The 21,901-nt window shown below is 37.0% G+C and overlaps 1 protein-coding gene across 1 annotated transcript in view; it reads right to left on the bottom strand.

Annotated features, from left to right (window-relative positions):
- Nucleotides 1-21,901, bottom strand: part of ly75 (lymphocyte antigen 75) — a 168,952-nt gene that overhangs the window by 49,924 nt on the left and 97,127 nt on the right. The window contains exons 9-18 of the mRNA XM_028806413.2: nt 21,342-21,452; nt 20,399-20,487; nt 20,113-20,279; nt 19,828-20,024; nt 17,181-17,323; nt 15,096-15,177; nt 12,838-12,909; nt 5,373-5,502; nt 1,014-1,049; nt 436-602 (exon numbers count right to left, since the gene is read on the bottom strand). Of these exons, the coding sequence (XP_028662246.2) occupies nt 436-602; nt 1,014-1,049; nt 5,373-5,502; nt 12,838-12,909; nt 15,096-15,177; nt 17,181-17,323; nt 19,828-20,024; nt 20,113-20,279; nt 20,399-20,487; nt 21,342-21,452 (1,194 nt within the window). The remainder of the gene's footprint in view (nt 1-435; nt 603-1,013; nt 1,050-5,372; nt 5,503-12,837; nt 12,910-15,095; nt 15,178-17,180; nt 17,324-19,827; nt 20,025-20,112; nt 20,280-20,398; nt 20,488-21,341; nt 21,453-21,901) is intronic.

Genomic DNA, 21,901 nt, shown 5'->3' with positions numbered 1-21,901 from the left:
TTTAAACACACTTGTTTCACAAAAACTCAACATGTTGTCTTTTGTCTTTGGTGGGCAGTGCTTGGTAAATCATTTCCTGTAAACTGCAGTATAAAAATAGTCAGCTGATAGAAAAGCAAAGATAAAATAGGCAGCAAAAAAAAAAAAATCAGAAATATATTTACTTAGTATGTGAAAGCATTAATGTCCTGCTGAAAAATGTAAAGCAACTCTAGTTGCACAAAGACTGAAGGAAGAAGTTTCTCTACCCAGAAACATAACTTTTTAAACATCCATTATTTTCTTTCAGTAAAAAAATTAAATATCTAAGAGAAATACAATGAATTAGCCCTGGTCATTCCTTGTGTAAATTTGAATCTTTAATAATAAAGCCTGTCCTTGAGTCAAAACACCCATCACACATCTGTCACAGATCTTTTTTTATCTTAAACTAACCTTGGATATATGATCTTGTATTTTCAACAATGCTGGTTTTGATGAGACTGATGCAAGCTCACTTTGATTTTTGGCACAAAACAAAGTTGCTTCCTCATATGTTAGCTTTATATTATTCACAAACCAAAATTCTGAGCCTTCAACAAAGGTGGTTTTGTCTGATAATTCTGAGAAAAGAATGCTTAATGATTATTACAAGACAAAGCATGTTCACTGTAAAACAAGCAACAACATGTTAAGATTTAATGAAGAAACCAAACGTTTACAAAGATATTTGAATAAAATCAGCATTTTATCATATGCATACAATCACAATAACTAAATCAAAATATACATAATTTGTTAGATTTTAAATAATTAAAGTACAACATTTGCTTTATTAAACTAAAATCTGAATAGCATTGTTATTATAATAGTTGACTATGCAATTATAGAGAAAAGCCAAGCAAAATGACACCTTTTATTGGCTAACTAAAAAGATTACAATATGCAAGCTTTCGAGGCAACTCAGGCCCCTTCTTCAGGCAAGATGTAATCTATGCAATTATAAAAATTAAACATACAGTATATCACCTCACCTGCATTGTACCATTCTGGGACCTTTGGAGTCACACCTGTTAATAAGACATAATGGTTAAGGTTTAATAAAGTTATCCAAAAGAACAGCACAGAACAGTAGCACTGTACTTTACTTTGATTATTATGATATACATCACACACATCCATAATGCAATGAGAAAAATGAAAATTATGGGACCTTGGTGTTAAATGTGTCATTTTGTTAGCATCACCCCACACTGGAAAATGCAGTAATATTTCATATTTAGATTATTTTGATTAAATACAACAAATAAAAAGATGCATGTAAGCCCATAATAAAATACATATGTACCATTCAACAGTACATACTGTTTCTCTACCAACTGGCAATATTCCAGTTAAGCTGAGTGAGCGGAAGAACAGGTTTCACTCTGCCATTGTTTCCATGTACAGTTCTACCATACTGTTTCAATGCTAACCCTTTTTCTTCCATCCATCCATTTTCCAACCCGCTGGTATGAACTCTCAATTCTGGTATGAAAAAAGCAGGTACTGTATATCTTATATACAAGGCAGCGAGTGACTGAACCTGACATATACATGCAGCAATTCTTTAACATTCTATGTTTAGGAATGTCATTTTTCACACAAGCCATACTGTGTTGAGCACATTAGAAAAAAAAATCTGTTGCCAGTGACTGTATGTTTAAATTCTGAAGTGAACATAAGAGTTCTGTAAGCCAGGGAAAATAAGCAAATTGAACAATGTATTGGAATAAGCAAGTTCTGAAAATGGATACATAAAATAGATAAGGGGAACTATTTTTAAATCAGTGCTTTATCGCTTCTGCAGCTTTCAGCAATTCATGGATAACCAGTGAGATATTAAAGTTCCATTGCATGTGCAAAAATAATAATTATTAGCAATGAAAAATGGCCCAGTGGTTAGTGCACCAAGTACCACCGTTATGGTTTCTAAGGCACTTCACTCCTCGACTGTACTTATCTCTCTATTTATAAAAAAAGCAAGGCTACGATATGCGATGTTCTCGAAAGACATTTAAAAGACCCGCGAGACCAAAGACAATTGCCACAGTGTAAGACACGCCCTACTTACAAGCAATATCAACAAATAAGACCATGGACAGAAAAAAAAATCACGCAGCACACACAGCTCCAGAGCTCTCAGTGCATATAAAGTGTATACACCAATACGGTAGAAATGAATAAGGTAGAAATGAAACGTCGATGAAAATAAAATGTACAATTGTATATCCGATTAACCAAACACAGGGGTTGGCGAGCGAAGCCCCCTAGTACTACTAAAATGCCGAAAGAATCTTTTTGGGTCATCTTTTGCTTTGCATAATTGAACTCTAATTGTCTTTTAGCATTCCTAATCTGTTTCTCACTACTGCTCTCATGTCTTGTGCTGAAGTTATTTGCCTTGTATACCTTATACAAATTTTTTATTTTTTTTTTTTCATTTTGGAGGTTCTCTTATAGCTCCTTATTCATCTACTGCACTTTTTTTAGAAATTTCTAACTGCTCCTAAATTTCGGGACACATTTGTCCTAAATTGTACGAAAAATACTTTAAAACTCACTACTCTATTGCTCCTTGACTGATTCTCCCATTGAAAAACTTAAATGAATTGATCTTTTTAGACTTTGACATATTTGTTCAAAATATGAACGTTTAAAGTTAAGTTTCAGTTTGAGTATATCCATCCATTTTCCAACCCGCTGAATCCGAACACAGGGTCACGGGGGTCAGCTGGAGCCAAACCCAGCCAACACAGGGCACAAGGCAGGAACCAATCCCAGGCAGGGTGCCAACCCACCAGAAATTTGAGTATATGCTGTTCCAAAATAATATAAAATGTATTATATTATGGTCACTAGATCCTTACATGTTTTCGAATAAATAAATGCTATTATTTACTGTACCACTGACTCACTCATCACGAAATCTCCCGAACCATGAGGACTTGGGACTCGAAATTTGGAATGTAGGTTACCCTTTGCCCACAGGTGCTCACTAAGAAATGGTTTTAAAATTTTTTTGGTCCAAGCGCGTTCTGTCTATATGTCTGTCCGCTTTTCATAAGAGAATTACTTAATGGATCACTATGTAACAAATTTTTATTTTTATTTTGTTCCTGGGTACAAAGTGTGTTTTCCTAACCCGTTATGCCTAAAAAAAATAGAAAATAGCTGTTGTTCCACAAAAACTTTGCTTTTGTGATCAGGACAATGATATTTTGAAATTCGTCTGTTTCCGAGAAAATTCTCGATTTGCATTCAATACTGAGTAGTCTTCTAGAATATTCTTGAACTGTTAGAATGGTCCAGACGTTTCTAGAATTTTCCAGAATTATCTAGAACTTTCAAGAAACCTTTAGAACTTTCTAGAATGTTCTCGGACTGTCCAATAGCAGTCATACAAGTATAGAAGCACAGGTGACTCGAACCAACAATTCGGTTTATGTTATTTTTTTGATTTGATTTAGATGGCATCAAGAGGTTGCTTGCACCCAGCAGATGCATTTTGCTATGTCTGTGGACAATTTATACAGACAAGAGCGAGAAAGTATTCCGTGAAAGCATGTCGTAAGATGTGCGAGGCCTACAAGGCATACTCCGGCATGCCTGTCGGGGATCAAGACAAGCCCTGGGCACCTCATTTCACATGCGAATATTGCAAGAAAACTCTTGAAGGTTGGTACAGGGGAGAAAAGAGAGCCATGAAGTTTGCTATCCCGCGAATTTGGCGGCAACCGACTGACCACTCAAGCAACTGCTACTTCTGCATGGTGGATCCTACCAAATGTCGCACTGGCAAGAATGCGCCTCAAATCGTTTATCCAGACATTCCTTCTTCCATTGCCCCAGTACCACACTGCCCCGAGCTGCCCGTTCCCACTCCTCCGAAGAGGGATCAGCCATCTTCAGGAGACAGCAGCAAGTCAGACAGCGAGGAATATATTGCAGATATCCTTGATGCTCATCTTGACAAATTCAAGGAGAACATGGGAGCTTACTCAGAGGAGCAAGGCGAGCGCTTTCATCAGGATATACGGACTTTGAACGTCGTTACCAAGGGCAGTATAACGAAAACATGATGGGGGACTACATTTGGGGGCTTCTTCGAGAAAGCGATTTGCAGTACAGTCGCAAATCTAGAACACCTACTCATTTCTGAACCTTTTTGAGTGGTTTTGACTGTCTTTGTCTATTTACCATGCAAGTGTTGTTCTTTATCAGACCACATGAACGAAAAGATAAAAATTCCCTTGTTTTGTCACTATAAATACAAAATTTTCTGGGCTGTGGTCATAAAATCAAAGTTTGTGCTGAATGTAGTCGTTTTTCCATAGGCTTTAGACATAAGCAGTTGAAATATAACTCTTGGAAGCCAGGAACAAAAATTGTGTTACATAGTGATTTGCGTGAACTTTCTGGTTGATTTTGCAACTTCTCTCACTTCTCTCAAGTACCATAGTTCGCTTGCGGTACCGATGTATTTATGCAAATCCAAGAGAGTGCCTGTGGGCCGAGAGCAGGGAGGCGGGGCCTTCCTCATTCACTCGCAAGCCTCTCTTCGGGTTGGTCTATGTCTCGCCACGCATTGGAGTGCACCTTGCATCCGCTTAACTAGCAATACCTGTTTGTTCAACAGGCCTTATCATCTACAGATTATTAAGGAGTAACATTTGACGTTTTTGAGAGAGAGATCACAGCTACGTGTGTTTTAGAGGGTAGCTGCTGATTGCTAGAGATATCCCGGCCATGTGCTTTTCTCCCCATGCGGGAAACGCTTTCCAGTCAGAGCTGAACACGATCAGATATAGTGCCAACGTCTATTGATTTTTAAAGTTTGTCCTGTTTCATTACTATGTGGGCATATATATATATTTTTTTATATTTAGGAAGGGGTACTTTTGGGTACTAAAATCATTTTTGGATGGGCTTGCATGTTTATTAGGTATCTTTAAAATCTGCTTCATTTTTGTTTCAATCAAACAGAAGTACAGTAGTAGGGGAAATTTTCACCAGAACAACACTGAAATAGAAAGCAGATCTAATTTTCTTGCAATCATTTTTCAAAACTGTTTCATCAATTAAGCCATAAACATTTTATTTGCAAGCAGCAGTAATGAGAAGATAATTTTTGCTGGATCATGGTTTTGAAATGAATTCAGTTTTTTTTATGAATTATTAATTTATGTATGATGGCATTAGTTTATGTTACAGTGATTGCATAAGAAGGGACTATATTATATTCAGAGGAAAAAAAAACATTTGACTAAATGATTTAACTATTTTAGAGTGAAATATTTTATAAAGTTGCTACAGAAAATAAAAAAGCATTTAATAATAGTGGCCATAATTACCTTTTGGTATCTGACAGATCCATTCAAGTTTGACGCCACAGCGAAAAGGTTTCATATAAAAGCTGCTTTCAAAAATGCCAGGCATTACAAAGAAGGGAAGCAGGAAATGTCGCATCCTATATTTTGAGCTCTGTTTTACAAAAAGAACATAAAGGTGATCAGAGTTGAAAACAGTTTATATATAAACACTTCATACACACTGAGAATCAACACAGTTACCAGAAACACCTCATAAGAAAGCCCTGTGTGAATCAATTTTTATTATACACTGTACAAAAAAAAAAAATTACATACATTCTTTTGTAGTTATATAGCAGTGGTGCTGTTGACTTCTAAAGCACATTTAGATGGTTCTTGCTTCTAAATTTTCTTGTGTCCCCTAATATTACCTTGTGGAAAGTACTACAAGAATATTTAGTTTTGGGGCCACTGCCGTGTACCACATCTTCTCTATATTTATGGGAAAGAGTTACATTTGCATATTCAGTTCCCTTCAGTGTGGGCATGGAACTCTACAAGTAGCATTTATCGTCATCTGTCCTTATTTTAACTAGGGGGCTCCGCCCCCTGCTCGCTTCGCTCGCCAACCCCTGGCGTTGGGACATGACAAAGAGTGAGATGTATGAATTAGATATAGAATAGTGTGCAGCTTTGGATGATGCGCATAGAAATAACAAATAGAGTGTTTGGCATATATTAATGTTTTATTGGAATGTGCTCCATGATGTCAGCATCCCGATTAATGTAGTCCAGCAGCGATTTGTATTTATCGGCTCTAAGTGAAGGCTGGTTGTTTTTTATCCACTGCAGATCATTTGATTCCGCTCGAACATAAACGTCAACGATGTATTGTTGAGTCAGCTTTCCTGCATTGAGTAATGGATTAAAGTCGTCCCTTACTGAGAGTGTGTAGGAGAAATATTCTTTCATGGATACACTTAATAGTATCATCTCCAGACAGAAGAGCAGCTTCAGCGACAGACTGCTGTCACTGTCCTGCTCCACTGACAGATTGAGGAGATCGTTTCTCCCCCAAACTATGCGACTCTTTAATTCCACCCAGAGGGGTAAACGTTAACATTCAACATTATACATAGTTATTGTCTGTTTTTCTGTTTTTCACCTGCATTGTTATCATTCTTTAATTTAATATTATTTATTGTATCAGTATGCTGCTGCTGAAGAATGTGAATTTCCCATTGGGATTAATAAAGTATCTATCTATCTATCTATCTATCTATCTATCTATCTATCTATCTATCTATCTATCTATCTATCTATCTATCTATCTATCTATCTATCTATCTATCTATCTATCTATCTATCTATCTATCTTAAAGTATTAAGAAGCGGAAAGCAAATGTCTATGCGTTGGAATGTAGGTGTGTTGTTCTTATCAGGACGTAAATGTAGAACAATATCTCTGTGAAATGGAGGCTCACCATCTTTACTTTGAAAGACAATTGCCACTTCATTAACGACGGGCAGATTGTATCGTCTTGGATCTTGTTCTTTGTCCTTTATCAAGACCAAAGCAATTGTAGTTGCCGCTATAACTTCTGCATTTGCTTTTGTATTTGCCTCCTTTTCAACTTCATGTAGTATTTTTATAGACTTAGCTAATGGGTGATTGTTTATGACATGAGTGACATTTCTCATTATAGGCTCCGTGCATTGTTTGTTTTCAGGAAGGTTCATGCGTTGATATCTAGGATGTAGATTTGTGCATATTTGCGTTGTTGATTTGTTTCAGGTTGCACTGTTCCAATGCGATGCAATATTTGTCCACATATGCGAAAGCAGTATGGGCCATTGCCTTTTGGTGGCCTGATATGTACTCTGCTAGATGCAAAAGCAAATGAACTATTGTAGGATCTAATGCAGTTCATAAAGTTTTTACTTTCAGGCACATCGTTAGTTAGAAGCCTCTTTAGATATTCAGGATATGAATGTAAAGGAGGCAGTCTAATCTGACCTTTTTGATAACAACGTGTAAATTCATTATTTGTATTGCCAGTTGTTTCTTCTGGCGTAAGCGTTTAACAGGTGTGTGGCCTTGATGTCCGTGACGGGCAAAGTCCGTTTCAGTCTACGCCGTGCATTGTTTGTATCGAGCCTTGTCCGTTTTTGTATGTCGGTCATTTGAGCTTTGTGCTTTTCGCGTCTTGCTTTTTTTTTCTGTCAGTTCATTTGCGCTTTGCACACGTCTCCGTTCATTTATTCTGTCTCTTCGCTCCCTTTTTTGTATGTCTGATACGCGAGCTCTTTCGGTTTGAAATCGTGCTTCTTTCGATGCAGCACTTTGACACGCGAATCGTTTTGTACCCGTGACCGTGTATTCATGACTTGTTTCTTTCTCAGCATGCGAAATATGGATAAGTACTAAGGAGGATCGCACTCACTGTCAATATGTATCCTTTTCTGCAGTTGAACGGTTAATAGTGCTTTATTGAAAGGACATCCACCTATGCCGACACCTATGCTGCCTATTGTGAAGGTGTTGACGTTCACTTTAGAATATGTGGCTTTGGGTGTCACTTCTTATGGATGTGTGGGGGGGATTCTTGTTGCGCGAGCGTCTTCTTTCTTTTTGTGTTCCTGTGTCTTGTTTGAATCCCCCTCTTTGTGTGTGTCCCGTCCCTTGCTTGTAGGGTCTTTGGGGTGGTTTTGTGTTCTTTTTTTTTGTCTTCCATGGGCTTGATGAATCCCCCTCTTGGTGTGTGTCCCGTCCCGTCCAGTGCCTGTAGGGTGGGGGGGGGTGGGGCTGTGGTCGTGCCCTGCTGTTGTGCGCTCGTCTATTCTTTTTTTTTGGTGTGTTTAGTTTCGTGTGCAATGTGTTTCGTGCTTTGCCCGCGTTTGACTACTCTTTTATGTGCCTTTTCCTTTTTTTGGTGCTTGTTGCGCCTCATTTCTGTGACTACTTTTTGTATGTGCTCACTCCTATTTTCTGTGGTCTTGTCCGCCTCTCGCGGCCCCTCATCCGCCTTTGTCGCCCTCTTTTGTCCGCCTTTCTCCGACTCTCGCGGACTCTTTTTGCGCCTGCGCCTCTCGCGGCCCCTCATCCGCCTCTCTCGCCCTCTTTTGTCCGCCTTTCTCGGCTCCTCAGCCGACTCTCGCGGACTCTTTTTGCGCCTGCGCAGTACGTCTTTTTGCAGCTACGGCCCATTGCCGGATGTGCCTGCGTCCATCATCCGGTTTAGCATTCTCGGTTAGTAATATGGATTTTCATAGGCAGGATATAAACTATAGCTGAGGCTTGAGGTGTTTCTGGTTTAGGATGCTGCATGTTGCTTTTTTTGCAGATGACGTTGATCTGTTTGACTTGTCAGGATGTGAACTCCAGTATGTACTAAAGTGTTTTGCAACAGAGTGTGATATGTTTCAGATTAGAGCTGACACAGCCTCAAATAGAGGATTTCCAGTGCTATTGATGTCTTGCTTTGAGTAACTGTGAACTTGATCAACAAATTGGTACAATGAAAGCAGTTCTGCAAACATTGGACTTGATAGTTTTGGGAGAAGGAGCTAAGTCCTCAGATGAAGATTTCAATTTACTGATCAGTCTACATCCTCCAGCCTCATCTGTGTTTAAATGTTTTGGACGTAACCAACAGAATGAAGCTGTTGAATAGAAATCGTGAAAATGAAGCTCCTGCACTGTGTTGCTGGGCTCACTCTATGAAATGGTAAGGACCTCAGCACTATGGAAAGACCTTGTAGTAGAACATCTTCAGATTACAAGAAGCTAGAGCAAATGCGTTGAGTTCATAGTTATAATATCGATTTGGAGCATCTGGAAATTTCCCAGCCAGGAATTCAGGAGTATTGCTGAGGATAAGGTAGCCTGGTCAGTCCAACTGAACATGCTGTCACTATAGCCTTCATCAGAGAAAGTTAACAAAAAGTGAAGTGAATTGATACTATTCAAATGATCATTTTATTCCTGTCATTAATTAGTTACCTACAGTATGCAAACATATTCATGCATTTCACTTATTTTGCTAATACACTTATCTAAAGAAGCATTCTAATTTCAGCATTATACAAAGGAGTGATTTAACAGGATGTTCACCAATTAATTTCTTGTTAATTCTAACACAGAACAGGGTTTTTGATGGTTCCAAAGAAGGGATTAATTTTAAAGATGATGAGATTGGATTTCCTGGGCCAGGGAAACAGGATCAGGTGTAGAGAACAGCGTTTTAAATTTAGATGAAAAATCGTGTTATATTTCTACAATATCTAATTTTAAAATTAACTTGCTGACTAAACAATTTTGAAAAGACAATGGTATACAGATGATAAAAGTTATATAATTAATTACTAAAGAGTTAAAGAATACATTAACATATAAAATTTAGAAATGTAGTACAAGTAAAAAAGATTATCAATATGAACAAACTCATATTTTAATAGATAAAGATAAATATATATTGAATGATTTAAATCAAATAAAAATATAAAAAAGTACAAAAAAATTAAACAGAACTGTGCCAGCTTAATACTTAAACACTAGTGCAGCATAAAATGGATTCAGTCCTGGTGCTCCCCTGTGTCTACAGGTTTTCATTCCAACCTATTTCTTCTTTTAACTGGACTCTGACCCTAACTAATCAAGCTGCCACTTCCCAGTTTTTATATTTTCTTGTGTTACTCCAGAAATTACAAACTTGTTATTAACATTTACGTTAAGACCTGGATGCATTAATTCTTTTTATTTTGCTGTTAAATCTTTTGTTATTTGTTAGTATTTGTCTAATTTAAGTAATTACAGTGACATGCAAACGTGTGGGCCCCCCTTGCTTAAAATGTCTGTTACAGTCATCCCTCACCTATCGCGGGGGTTACGTTCCAGAGCCCCCTGCAATAGGTGAAAATCCGCGAAGTAGCGACCTATATTTATTTTATTATTTATACATATTTTAAGGCTTTATAAACCCTTCCCACACTCTTATAAACCTTTCTCACTCTCTTGTTAACCTTTCCCACACTCTTATAAACACTTCCTATGCTCTTAAACACTTTCTACATTCTTAAACACCGCAGACCAACACTGCACACTGCACGCAGCGATCAGACGTCGATGTGTCTGCACTCGCTTTGTGAATGGGGGCAGCTGAACTCACACCGAGCAGAAATGGACTTTGTGCTGCTTCTGCCAAAATGCCTGCTTGTCGCTCTGCGTGTTCGGAAGAAGGAGGAGTGCGGGTGTGTGAGAGCTGAACGCACATTCGCTCAAACCCCCCTCCCCGGAGGCGCAGTACGCTCCTGCCACTTCGCATTGTCAAGGGGGTGGGGAGCTGAATGAACGTTAAGGAGAAGTGGACTTTGTGCTGGCTTTGTGCTGCTTGTCGCTCTGCGTGTCAATAATTTAAAAGTCTATACAGCACCTATTTTCCTGTCTCACTGTCTTGTCTTGCGTGAAGTTAAAATGTTTTATAATAGTGAGATGTTACTCATATTCTTAGCCCGACATCCACATATCATATATGTTAACAAAGTGTGTTTTATAAGTTTACATGTGTTTAAAGCATGTGGGATGGGTATTTTAAGGCTTAAACTATAAAAATGTTTATTTATATGGTCTTTCTATATCGCGGATTTTCTCCTGTTGCTGATGGGTCTGGAACATAACTTCCGCGATAGGCGGGCAATCACTTGTATTTAAAAACCTGCGAAGTCGTGAATCCGCGAAAAGTGAACCGCGAAGTAGCGAGGGATTACTGTACTGTGAATTACACAAGTGAAACTGCAGTTGCTACTGAACTTTAGCATTCACTGTCATTTGCACCGGTGCACACTCCACTAATCATTAACTGTCTGCACTGAGAGCATGGGGGGTCATGAGGTTGCTGGAAAGAGGTATGTGGCGCTCCCGATATATGTGCAAAAGGACGAAGGTCCAAGTCTTTAGAGTCCTGGTGCTTCCTATCTTGCTATATGGTTGCGAGACATGACCGCTATCTAGTGACCTGAGATGAAGACTGGACTCCTTCGGTACTGTCTCTCTCCGGAGAATCCTTGGGTACCGTTGGTTTGATTTTGTTTAGAATGAGCGGTTGCTCATGGAGTCCCGAATGAGGCACATTACCTGCACCATGTGGCATGATTCCCTGAGATTGATCCAGTTCGTAGGATCCTCACTGTTGGAGACCCGAGTAGCTGGACCAGGCCAAGGGGTTGCCCACGTAACACCTGGCTGCAGCAGACAGAGGGTCATTTCAGGAGGGTGGGACTGGATCGTGTGCCTGCCTGGGGGGATGCCAACCAGAATCCCAAGCCGTTTCGTCGTGTGGTGGGTGCAGCAATGCACTGTATCAGTGCATGCTCCCTGACTTGACTTGACTTGATTCCGACACAATTAAGGGAACATACTAAACAAACTCAGAAAATATCTGAATTAAAAAGAAAATGACATAAATATTGAAATGCAATGAATGCAATGGCAAAGTAATTCTTAATGTCATATAAATGTAAAACTCATACTGCCAAACTTTTCTAAATTCAAAATTACAAGAAAATAGCTTAATTAAACAATGTGATTAATTAAAGGTAAAAATTACCTATTCACTGTGAAACTGTTTAATATAAAATCCTGTAGTCATGAGGGGGCCCCAGGGCTAAACTTTTTAAAAACCTTGGTCAAAATTACTTATGCATACTATAGTACTAGGATGTTGTACCGTGTTAGCCATTATGGATATAATTAGAAGTCAAGCAAAATGACACCTTTTACAATATGCAAGCTTTCGAGGCAACTTGGGCCCCTTGATTACATCTTGCCTGAAGAAGGGGCCTGAGTTGCCTCGAAAGCTTGCATATTGTAATGTTTTTAGTTAGCCAATAAAAGCTGTCATTTTGCCTGACGTTTCACTACATTATCCTATTGATAAACTTTTCTCAGGCAAAACATAATATGGTTATACCTTTGACTTTCTCAAACATTTTACCTTCCTTAACATATTCATAGATGTTCAACTCAAATGTATTTATGAATGTTAATTCCACCTAAGCTAGCTGTGTGTAGAATATCCACAACTAGTGGTCTACATGACTCCTACCAGGAATATACTTTGAAGTTCAGAATAAAACACATCTAAAAAAATTAACAGTTAGAATTCCTCACACTATGAAGTTACGAGATAAGTTTGGAATACTTACTAATCATGGCATTGGGGAATGGTTACGTGATATAAGTTGATTAGGACATGGAAGTAAGAACTTTGCTGTACTTTGTACATATAAAATTAATGACCCTATAAAGCTGGAACAGGATTTGAACAGGAGTCCTGGTCATTGAAGTTGCAATGCTACCCCCTCTACCACCTTGCTGCCCAGTGTATTGTGATGAATAGGATAAATAAAATATAATAACCTATGCGATGAGAACAACAATGAAGTAGAACATAAGAAAAAGAAACAAAGTAAACTCCCATTCTACAGTTCGCATTTGCATTCAACCAACCTTAAATGCAGCACAATCTCGAACATCATAGTCATCTTCCTGAAATGAATCTAACAGAACAGCTGAAGACACCTGCAAAAACAAAAAAAATATTTTATTTTTTTCCACCTTACAATATAGATCACACTTGAAATGAGAGAAGGCAGAATAAACCCTGACTGGGAAGCAAGGAGACTGAAGTAAATATTGTACAGATTCACATAGATTGTTCAATTTTTTTTAAATTATACAAACCTTAACATATCCTAACCTGTGAAGTCGCCTCTCCCCATGTCATAATTAAGATCATTTATGTATATTATCTAATATGAATAGAATCAGGGTTTCTTCCCTAAGGTTTCAGATAATTCTAGCATAAGATTGTTCAATTTTTTTTAAATTATACAAACCTTAACATATCCTAACCTGTGAAGTCGTCTCTCCCCATGTCATGATTAAGATCATTTATGTATATTATCTAATATGAATAGAATCAGGGTTTCTTCCCTAAGGTTTCAGATAATTCTAGCATAAAAAAGAGCAGGTAAGCTTATTTGTGTTTTGTATTAAATACAAGGAATTCTGATTTTAATACTTTTATTTTTCATGGTGCCAGAAAGTGTCAACGTATTACGTGTTGGTTAGACATGGAAGCAAGAATTTCACTCCTCTGTGTATATGACAATTTTCTTCTACTACTACAGTATATCATATTTACTTCTATAACTTAAATTATGTCAAGCAGGGAGAAACACTGGGAACTAGTAAAATAAGACAAAGTCTCAGTGTTAAGAAAAGAAAAGATGCTGGATAGGTCACTGCCTGTGGGTAGTAGTGGAACCTTCAAGGTATATCAAGGTCACTGGCCATTTTAGAAGGTTCCCTATCCAGCAGAGGGCGGCTTAGATATTCAATATGTTGCATATGGACCCACACTGGGAACAACAGGCTACCTGAGGTCACCAAAAACAGCAGTAAGACTTACAGCCCTAGGATTTCTACAGCGCATATATGGCCCCATTAGTATTTCAAGAATTTAACCACACAGTGTTGAGGCTATAATGTGGTGTCAGGATCATGGGTTTAACTGGTAAAAGGATGAGGAAGATATGGGGGGTGAGGAAAGGAGTACTTACTTTGATACTTTTTTTTAACATTTTTTTATTTTGGTATAAAACTTAATAGGCACCGCACAGGACTGACTGGGTGCAAATCTTGTCTAGGCAGGCCCATAGTGGCAATAGGTTGTTTAATTTCTATGTTTACTTTGTATTTCATTTCCTTGCTATCTCTGCCATCCATGCTTTGTCACATATTTGTTTCAGAAAAATACACGTTTGTATGGAAACACATGTTTTCTGAATATTTTGAATCTCTTTATTTATAAATTATCTGCCTTGAAGGTTTTTTCAAGCAAGAAAGTAACAACACATGGATCTTCATTTTTTTTTACATTATTTTAAACACATTAAGTGAATAGTAATTAATGACCTGCTTTGTGCTATTTAACTCATCCTCAAAAAAAATCCTCAAGTTCTCACCAGACTAAGTGTATGTGAGTGGAGGAACATCCTGTGTTGTTAAATCATGACAGTTAATCAGATGGATAAAATTTTATTAGATAACATTGATGAGTGTAAAGGTATCCTTTATAATGGACAAGTCACACAACATTCTAAAAATCACTTTATCCTTGGGGCTGGAGGCTATCCTAGATGCATCAGGAATAAGGCAGGAAACCATTCTGGATATAATGCCAACTCATACACACACTCACAGCTGATCAACTTATGGACTCGCCAACTAACCTAATACAGACATCATTTGTTATGTGGGAGGATAACTGGAGCACTTGGGGGAATCCCCCCACAGACATGGGATAAGCTTACCCATTACACACTGACAACAACCATGCAAGAAATTTATATTTAAGAAATTGGAAGCAGCAGAAGTAACCACTGCACCCTTTAGTTTCCTGTTATAGATTTATGATAGTGCTGCTTACCAATTAATAAAATATTAAAGCAATAATAATAAGTTATCCTTTGCGTACATGTGAATTTCACTGATGCACAAGTTTGATTTAATAGGTAAAGAACGTTTTGTGAAGCATATTGTGTCACAACTTCCTACTGTGAAACTTACCATAAATTAGCAAAACATTCCATTTTCAAAATACAGTATATGACAAGTGTGCATAGACTTATCCTGTTAGAAACACTACACTTCGAATATTAAGCAACTTCTTTGACCAGCTTTAAAATACTGATAGTACATACCGGTCTGTTGTCACTCCATTCCCATGTGTTCTCAGACAAGGGGTTCCTCTTATTTAATCCAGTCCAAAAATACCGATCATCACTGTTCACAAAACAGAAAAAAAAAAGAACAATCCACTTACCAGTTATATGAATTACATTATTATTTCCTTTTACTGACTGCTATATATTCTTGATAAAAAAAATAACACATTCTCTGTTCTGTTCATCCAGTCCCATGTTAGCTTTAAACATAAGAAATAAAACTGAATGCTAATGACTTAAAATGTTCAAGTGTAAGGAAAAGCAAGGATGCATAGAACAGCTATTAGTCTAACAAATTCATTTAAATACCATCTAGGGGTTTATTCTTCTTTCTATCTATCCATCCATTATCCAACCCGCTATTTCCTAACTACATGGTCACAGGGGTCTGCTGGAGCCAATCCCAGCCAACACAGGGTGCAAGGCAGGAAACAAACCCCGGGCAGGGCGCCAGCCCATTCTTTCTATTTAAGTTAAAATAATTTGTACCACAGTGCAAATATTTCTGATGAATATATATTATGTTCCTCTCATGTGTGTGCACCATTCCTGGATAAATGTATGAGAAATTCGGAGGAATAAGGAGTAATCTGGCTTTTAGCATTTGTGTAGCTGCTTGTAAAGATTAAATCTGCAGCCTCAGGGTACAATCTATAAACATGAAGTTTTCACTTTCCATCATGCGCTGTGACACAGACAGAACGATCAGTCAGAATTGTTCAAGCCAAGTTGGGAATGTACAGTTTTGGCTTACTAGCCCCGATCTGGCACTGTGCACTTTTAGACCATTGTCTTACACCAAGTATGTATCCTGGCCCAAATTGTTCCGATGATGTCACTGCTGTGGAGCTGCAAGTCTACTTCTTGCCCCTTTTCTTACTTTAAAGCCAGTGCTGAAAACAGCTTTGCCATCCCAATTAGAACTGATGCTTTCATCTCCAGTTTTCAAAAAATGCCAAAAGTTCACCTTTTCAAACTTTACTATGTAATGCCTAACATTCTAATGCTTCTTGTACTAACTACAATGGTCATCTGTTTCTGTGACGTTAAATATTTTCAAAACATATTGATGAATGGATTTTTGTAATTTATATTTTTGATATATGAACGTTTCGACAGCATTAAGCCAGGAACCTGATAAAATAAGGGAAATACTATATATATTGTCATATTAGGCAACCGAGTCATCTATCATAAGCCACCACACCTTTTGACACAGATTGTACTACTTAGTGTCTACAAGTTTACTGGATGGAGGTGGTACCGTTCTTAACAAGAAATCACGATTTTGGGTTTTGATGATCCTGTTGGCTCTTCTACAGAATTTCAAATAGACCCTGAACCATTTACTGTGAAGAACAAACATTCAGGCATGTAAAAGTCTTTTTTTGTGTCCCGCACATATGTAGGGTGACTCACCAGATGACTTTTAGTAAACGTTTATTTTTAGGTATGATACACGCCAAAACAGAACCACAGTATCTCTATCTCTCTGTTAAGTTGTTAATTTAGAGTTTTTAATGGGATTTATCACTTTAGACTGATATTTGCACTGCAGTCCAATCATTTAGACTTAGATATCAGCTTTTCCTTCTGCCTCAGTTAATTTCTCAGACACTGCAGTCAAGGTGTCTGCACCTCTATAGTTGATCAACTTTCTATTTGACTCCACTGCCCAACATTACCTTCCTCTTGAAATATCAAACATTCAGAAGTTTTTACCAATTGCACCAAGCATACTCTAACAATATGCCCTTGGTCAATAGCATCTACATTAGATCTGATCTTTGATACACAGTAGCAAACAAAATGGGTCTGCCCAGCGATCTGTATTCAATATGTTTGCGTCCATCGTTTATTATTTTTTCCTTTATTAAACAAGTCACCTGTATTTCAATGTATTCATGATTATACAGTATACCATTGATATGCAGTATATGAAATGATTTACTATTAGTACTTTAATGTTTAGTGCCTCAATCATTTCCTCACATTATTTATAGACTTTGTTTTGTCTAAAACATGTATAATTAAATGTACACACAATCACAATCTAAATACCTCACAGTCTCCCTGATCATGTTGTGTACAAGTTTCTTTTCTTCAAAATGACTGAAGCTTGGAAGATGGGCTCCAAGTGCTTTACAAAATTTTTCTGCTTCCTCCCATGTTCTTTTTCTTGTTATTCTTTCATTGTGAAAAATCTGTAAAGAAAGTGAACATTAATGAATATTTCAATAAATGAAATACCTGCCTCTATATGGCTTAAAAAGGGTAATTTGTGCATATTTGCAAAAAACTGGCACTACAGAAATGATCACGCTCTTTGATTTCCCCAGGACCTTTCACTATTTCCAGCCTCTCTTTTGATTGGATGATAAGCTCAAGGCGATGAAGGCGGATACTTCCACAGTGTCCTGGATCTTAGATCTAACAAACAGGTGATGGTTTGTGAGGTTTCAGTACTGTGTCCTGGAGATGGTAGTTAGTAAACCAGAGGTATCCAGGGAACTCTTCTGTCTCCCTTTGTCTTCACTCTCTGCACAGCCACTTTAAAGTATAATTCCAGTTTGAATAGTCACAAAAATGGAGGAGGAATTAAAGGGAGGTATAAACCTATAAACATCTAGGGGTCCAGCTCTCTATAGGAACTTCATAATAATCATCTTGATCTTTATCTGTGACTTTTAATTAGATTTTTTTTTAAAGGTTGGAATTTATGATTGCTTAAAATTTACTCCCAGACAGAGACCTTTAAACACTAATTTACTCTGTAACTAAACTTGTGACTATTTAAGGTACATTAAAATTATTGCACAACTTGGAGAGATAATTCTATGAATCACACATGGCTCAGCTTTAACAAATGGGGATTATAAACAAATATTAAACTTCTGTTTACACAGAATACTAGCTGTTCCCCGTGGCTCTGCCCGCATAGTAGTGAAACAGGAAAAACTTAAAAAATCAATAAACAAACTGGGCCAGAGGTAGACCGATTCGAACGGAGGCTGGTGTGTGAGTGAGGAGGGCCCCACCTGGCTCCCCATTCCTGACATAATACTTCCCCCTCCCCTCGGCCTGCAGCCTCTATCTCGGATTAGCACGAATATATCGCTCCTGCAAGCGAACTATGATACTTAGCACAATGAGAGAAGTCGCAAAATCAAACGGAATGTTCAAGCAAATTATACAAAAAAAACCTGATCTAAATCCGTTAAGTAGTAATAATAATAATAATTCTTTGCATTTATATAGCGCTTTTCTCACTACTCAAAGTGCTCAGCAATTGCAGGTTAAGGGCCTTGCTCAAGGGCCCAACAGAGCAGAGTCCCTATTGGCATTTATGAGATTCGAACCGGCAACCTTCCGATTGCCAGTGCAGATCCCTAGCCCCAGAGCCACCACTTTCTCATGAAAAGCAGACAGACATTGGATTTTATATTATGTGCACACAGCACATTACCATTCAAAATAAGTCAAATCATTACAACCGTTTTAAAAAATTTAGGAAAAGTTAATTTTATTTTTCACTTGGTTAAAGCCGATAACATGCACCGTTGTATTACTCGTTTGAACTGAGCATTTATTTATTTTATATATTTATTTATTAATTTATATATATTTTTTATACTTTATTTAAATTTTTTTCTCTCTATTTGTTTGTGTTATCCTAAGGGGTAATCTTTATGAATATATCTACATTTGTCTAATATAAGCACTGCTTGTTTCATTATTTTAAATGAGTCTGAGATATCTTTTTTTTTTTTATTTACAAACACCAATTTCAGAACAGGGTATGAAATTAGGGCTAAGGTTCTGGTGTGTGTCGTGGCCATGTCATTTTAATTAGAAGGATATGCTACAGTACAGTGATAAACTGAATGTTAGCTAGCCTTGAGCAATTCCAGGTGGAGATTGGGCAGTAGTTTCTTTCAAGACACAATGGTGTTGCCAGGGACAAGCACATATCTGGTGTATTTTAACATCTACTAAGTGCTGGAGGACATGGGATGCAACACGCATGCATTTTTAGGTTTGATGAATAAGCCTTCTTTAATATTAATCCCTCAAAATTTTAATAGAGGTGTGGCATGCAAACAACTAGTTGTAACTGCCTTATGACATTGTGCAAAGTAATGCATTTTAAGAATCACCATATACATTAAATTCTTCAGTTTAGCAATAAGAAGCCCCCTACCCTCGACTTAAAGACAATATAATTATATTGGTAATAAAGGCTTTGCAAAGCACTTCATGTGCTGCAAGATTATTTTTGTGCTTGTAAATTAAACATATGGAGCGTTATCATAATGCCTTATTACTTATAGATATAGTGTTAAATGTAATTTATCACACTATGTCAAAAATATAACAAATGCAGTTCATAAAATGCTATACTAATTACCATTTGTCTGTATAAAATTTGGAGCTTAAAATCTAATCAGCATTCATATTTGTTATGATGTCAGATGCATCTACATTTTACAAAGCCAACTTAGCACTAGTCGGGACATAAGCCATTCAGTTGTGGATGTATTAGCACCAGTTTTATTTTATTATATCTGACTATTACTAATAAAGACATATATTGTGACATATTTTGAAATATCTAGTGTTTATGAAGTTGAAGTGTTATCACAATTTTATTTGGTACAGGGGATTGTTTATACTTTATTTTGTTAAGTGATGAACTCTACCATCTCACCTTGTAACAATGCAAAAGGCCTGGCTGTGACTGCCATCCAAAAGGACAGGCAGCACTGGAGTTTATCTTTGATTCTGAAACTTTTTGAACAGAAATACTCTTCTTGCAGATTGACATAGCTTTGAAACTACAGTCTTTGGTTTCCCATTTTCCAAGAGAATCCACAGCAGACATTACAACACATCTCCCAGAGGCATCTGAAAATAGAAAACAGTTTCACTGTAGTCTTGCAAGTCTGACTGCCACCAATCTTCTGCAAGACAGTTTTAAAAGCATAATGCTCACCTGGTTGATACTCATCCCAATTGGTATATTTAACAAGTTCATTAGTTCCATTTTTGGTTTCCCACTGGTATTCACCGGTATTGTTCTTATCTATGAGACTTATCCAGAAGTACTTGGAATTATATTTGTACTTTTTCATTACGTTTTTTAAAAATTCCTGCTCAAATCTGTTTATTCAAAACAACAGAAATAAAACAGATTCTTAACTGCAAACTAGAAAAAATGGAGTTATTAAAGCACCTCCTACACAATTGTAACTCTAAAAAAGCAAAAATGCCACTTTTACCTGCTCATTATTGTGAGCTCACAACTTTCATTAAATGGTACTTCTTTGGGATCAATTTTGTAACAATTTTTACCATGCAGCCTCCATTCCTATAAAAACAACCATAAAGGTAAATAAAAAGTAATTATTGCATGGGAAAGTGTTTTAAATACAATTTTCTATACTGAAAAGAAATCTGATTGGCTGCTTATTTTTTTAAAGCATGTTTGATTGCTCTAATGTTGACTGACTTTGAATCAAATATGTCATTGGCAAATTTGCAGAAGCAATGTTAGGTACATTTTATTTCAGTTTACCAGCTGTCAGAGATGAACAGAAGAGGCTGTTGTCTTCTAAAAGCTCCCTCATTTTTAGCTAGCCCAGCCCACAACCTTATGGACATAATTCATCCAAGGACAAATCAGAACAGTACTAGTTAAAAGTTACCAAAGATTAAGTGGAAGAGCAGGAGGTAATACACTGAGTTAAAAAGAAAGACTGATAGCCTTTATAATGGTATCCCTGAGACTTAATTGTTGGAGACAATTTTATAAAATTGTTAGTTGCAATATAAGTACAGACCAACCGGGTGGATTTGTTTCACCCTTCTACCTAAGCAAGCATTCTATAATACAAATAAAATTAATAACAAGTAATAGGCAGAGTCACATTAACTATTAAAGATTTGTATCCTGCATACTGACTTGCTGAGCATGGAGCTATGATCTTATTTGTTGATATCTTAGCCACTTACATAAAAATAAGCATTCATTAAATATAAATTATCTTTTGCTTCATTGTCACCAATTCTAAAAAACCTGTGGTCAATCTGAAGTTATACTTTGCAAAAATTTAAATGAAATAAATGAATCAACAAGCTGTATGCATTATAATTTTCTTATCTCCTTCCTGAGGAAAACATAGAAAAGTAATTACAGCATTTAATAATACAAATACAAATTACCCCATCTGATGGACAGCCTACATCATGTTTAGTGTCGTTTTTTACTTCACCTTTCTTTTTGCAAACATACTGCAGTTTCTTGTCACAAGGTGTTACTTTCCAGTAGCCAAGCTATAAAAAGAAAAAAAATCAGAATTTGCTTGCTTTGAAAAGTTTTCAAAAGGCAAAGACACAATGCAATTCTGGGATTAGCTCCAGCGGCATCCTCTATTCAAAATGATATCATTAACTGTTTTATCTGTGGTTAATGGTATAATGGTTAATGGTATACAAATTCCATTAAATAGAAGTTGTGTCCAAACAAACCAAAAAGTTTCTTTTAAAAAATTATTTTAGCAGTAACACAGAGGTGACGTCTACAATATTACTTAGTGGTTGTGAATTATACTGTATAAATCAAGCAGGAAACAAAATATGAAGAGAAGGAAATATACTTTCCCCTTCCTCTTTTCCTATTTCTATGCTGTGTTGATGCCTGATCAACCTTCTCCATATAGCTCGGTCCTGCACCTCCTCCCCATTCAAATTATTCTTTCATATCCTCTTTTACTTTATCTGTC

Source organism: Erpetoichthys calabaricus, chromosome 8 (genome assembly GCF_900747795.2).
Source record: "Erpetoichthys calabaricus chromosome 8, fErpCal1.3, whole genome shotgun sequence".
In the NCBI taxonomy this organism is placed as follows: Eukaryota; Metazoa; Chordata; class Cladistia; order Polypteriformes; family Polypteridae; genus Erpetoichthys; species Erpetoichthys calabaricus.
The sequence above is the reverse complement of the archived record's forward strand: the minus strand, read 5'-3'. Positions and strand labels throughout refer to the sequence as shown.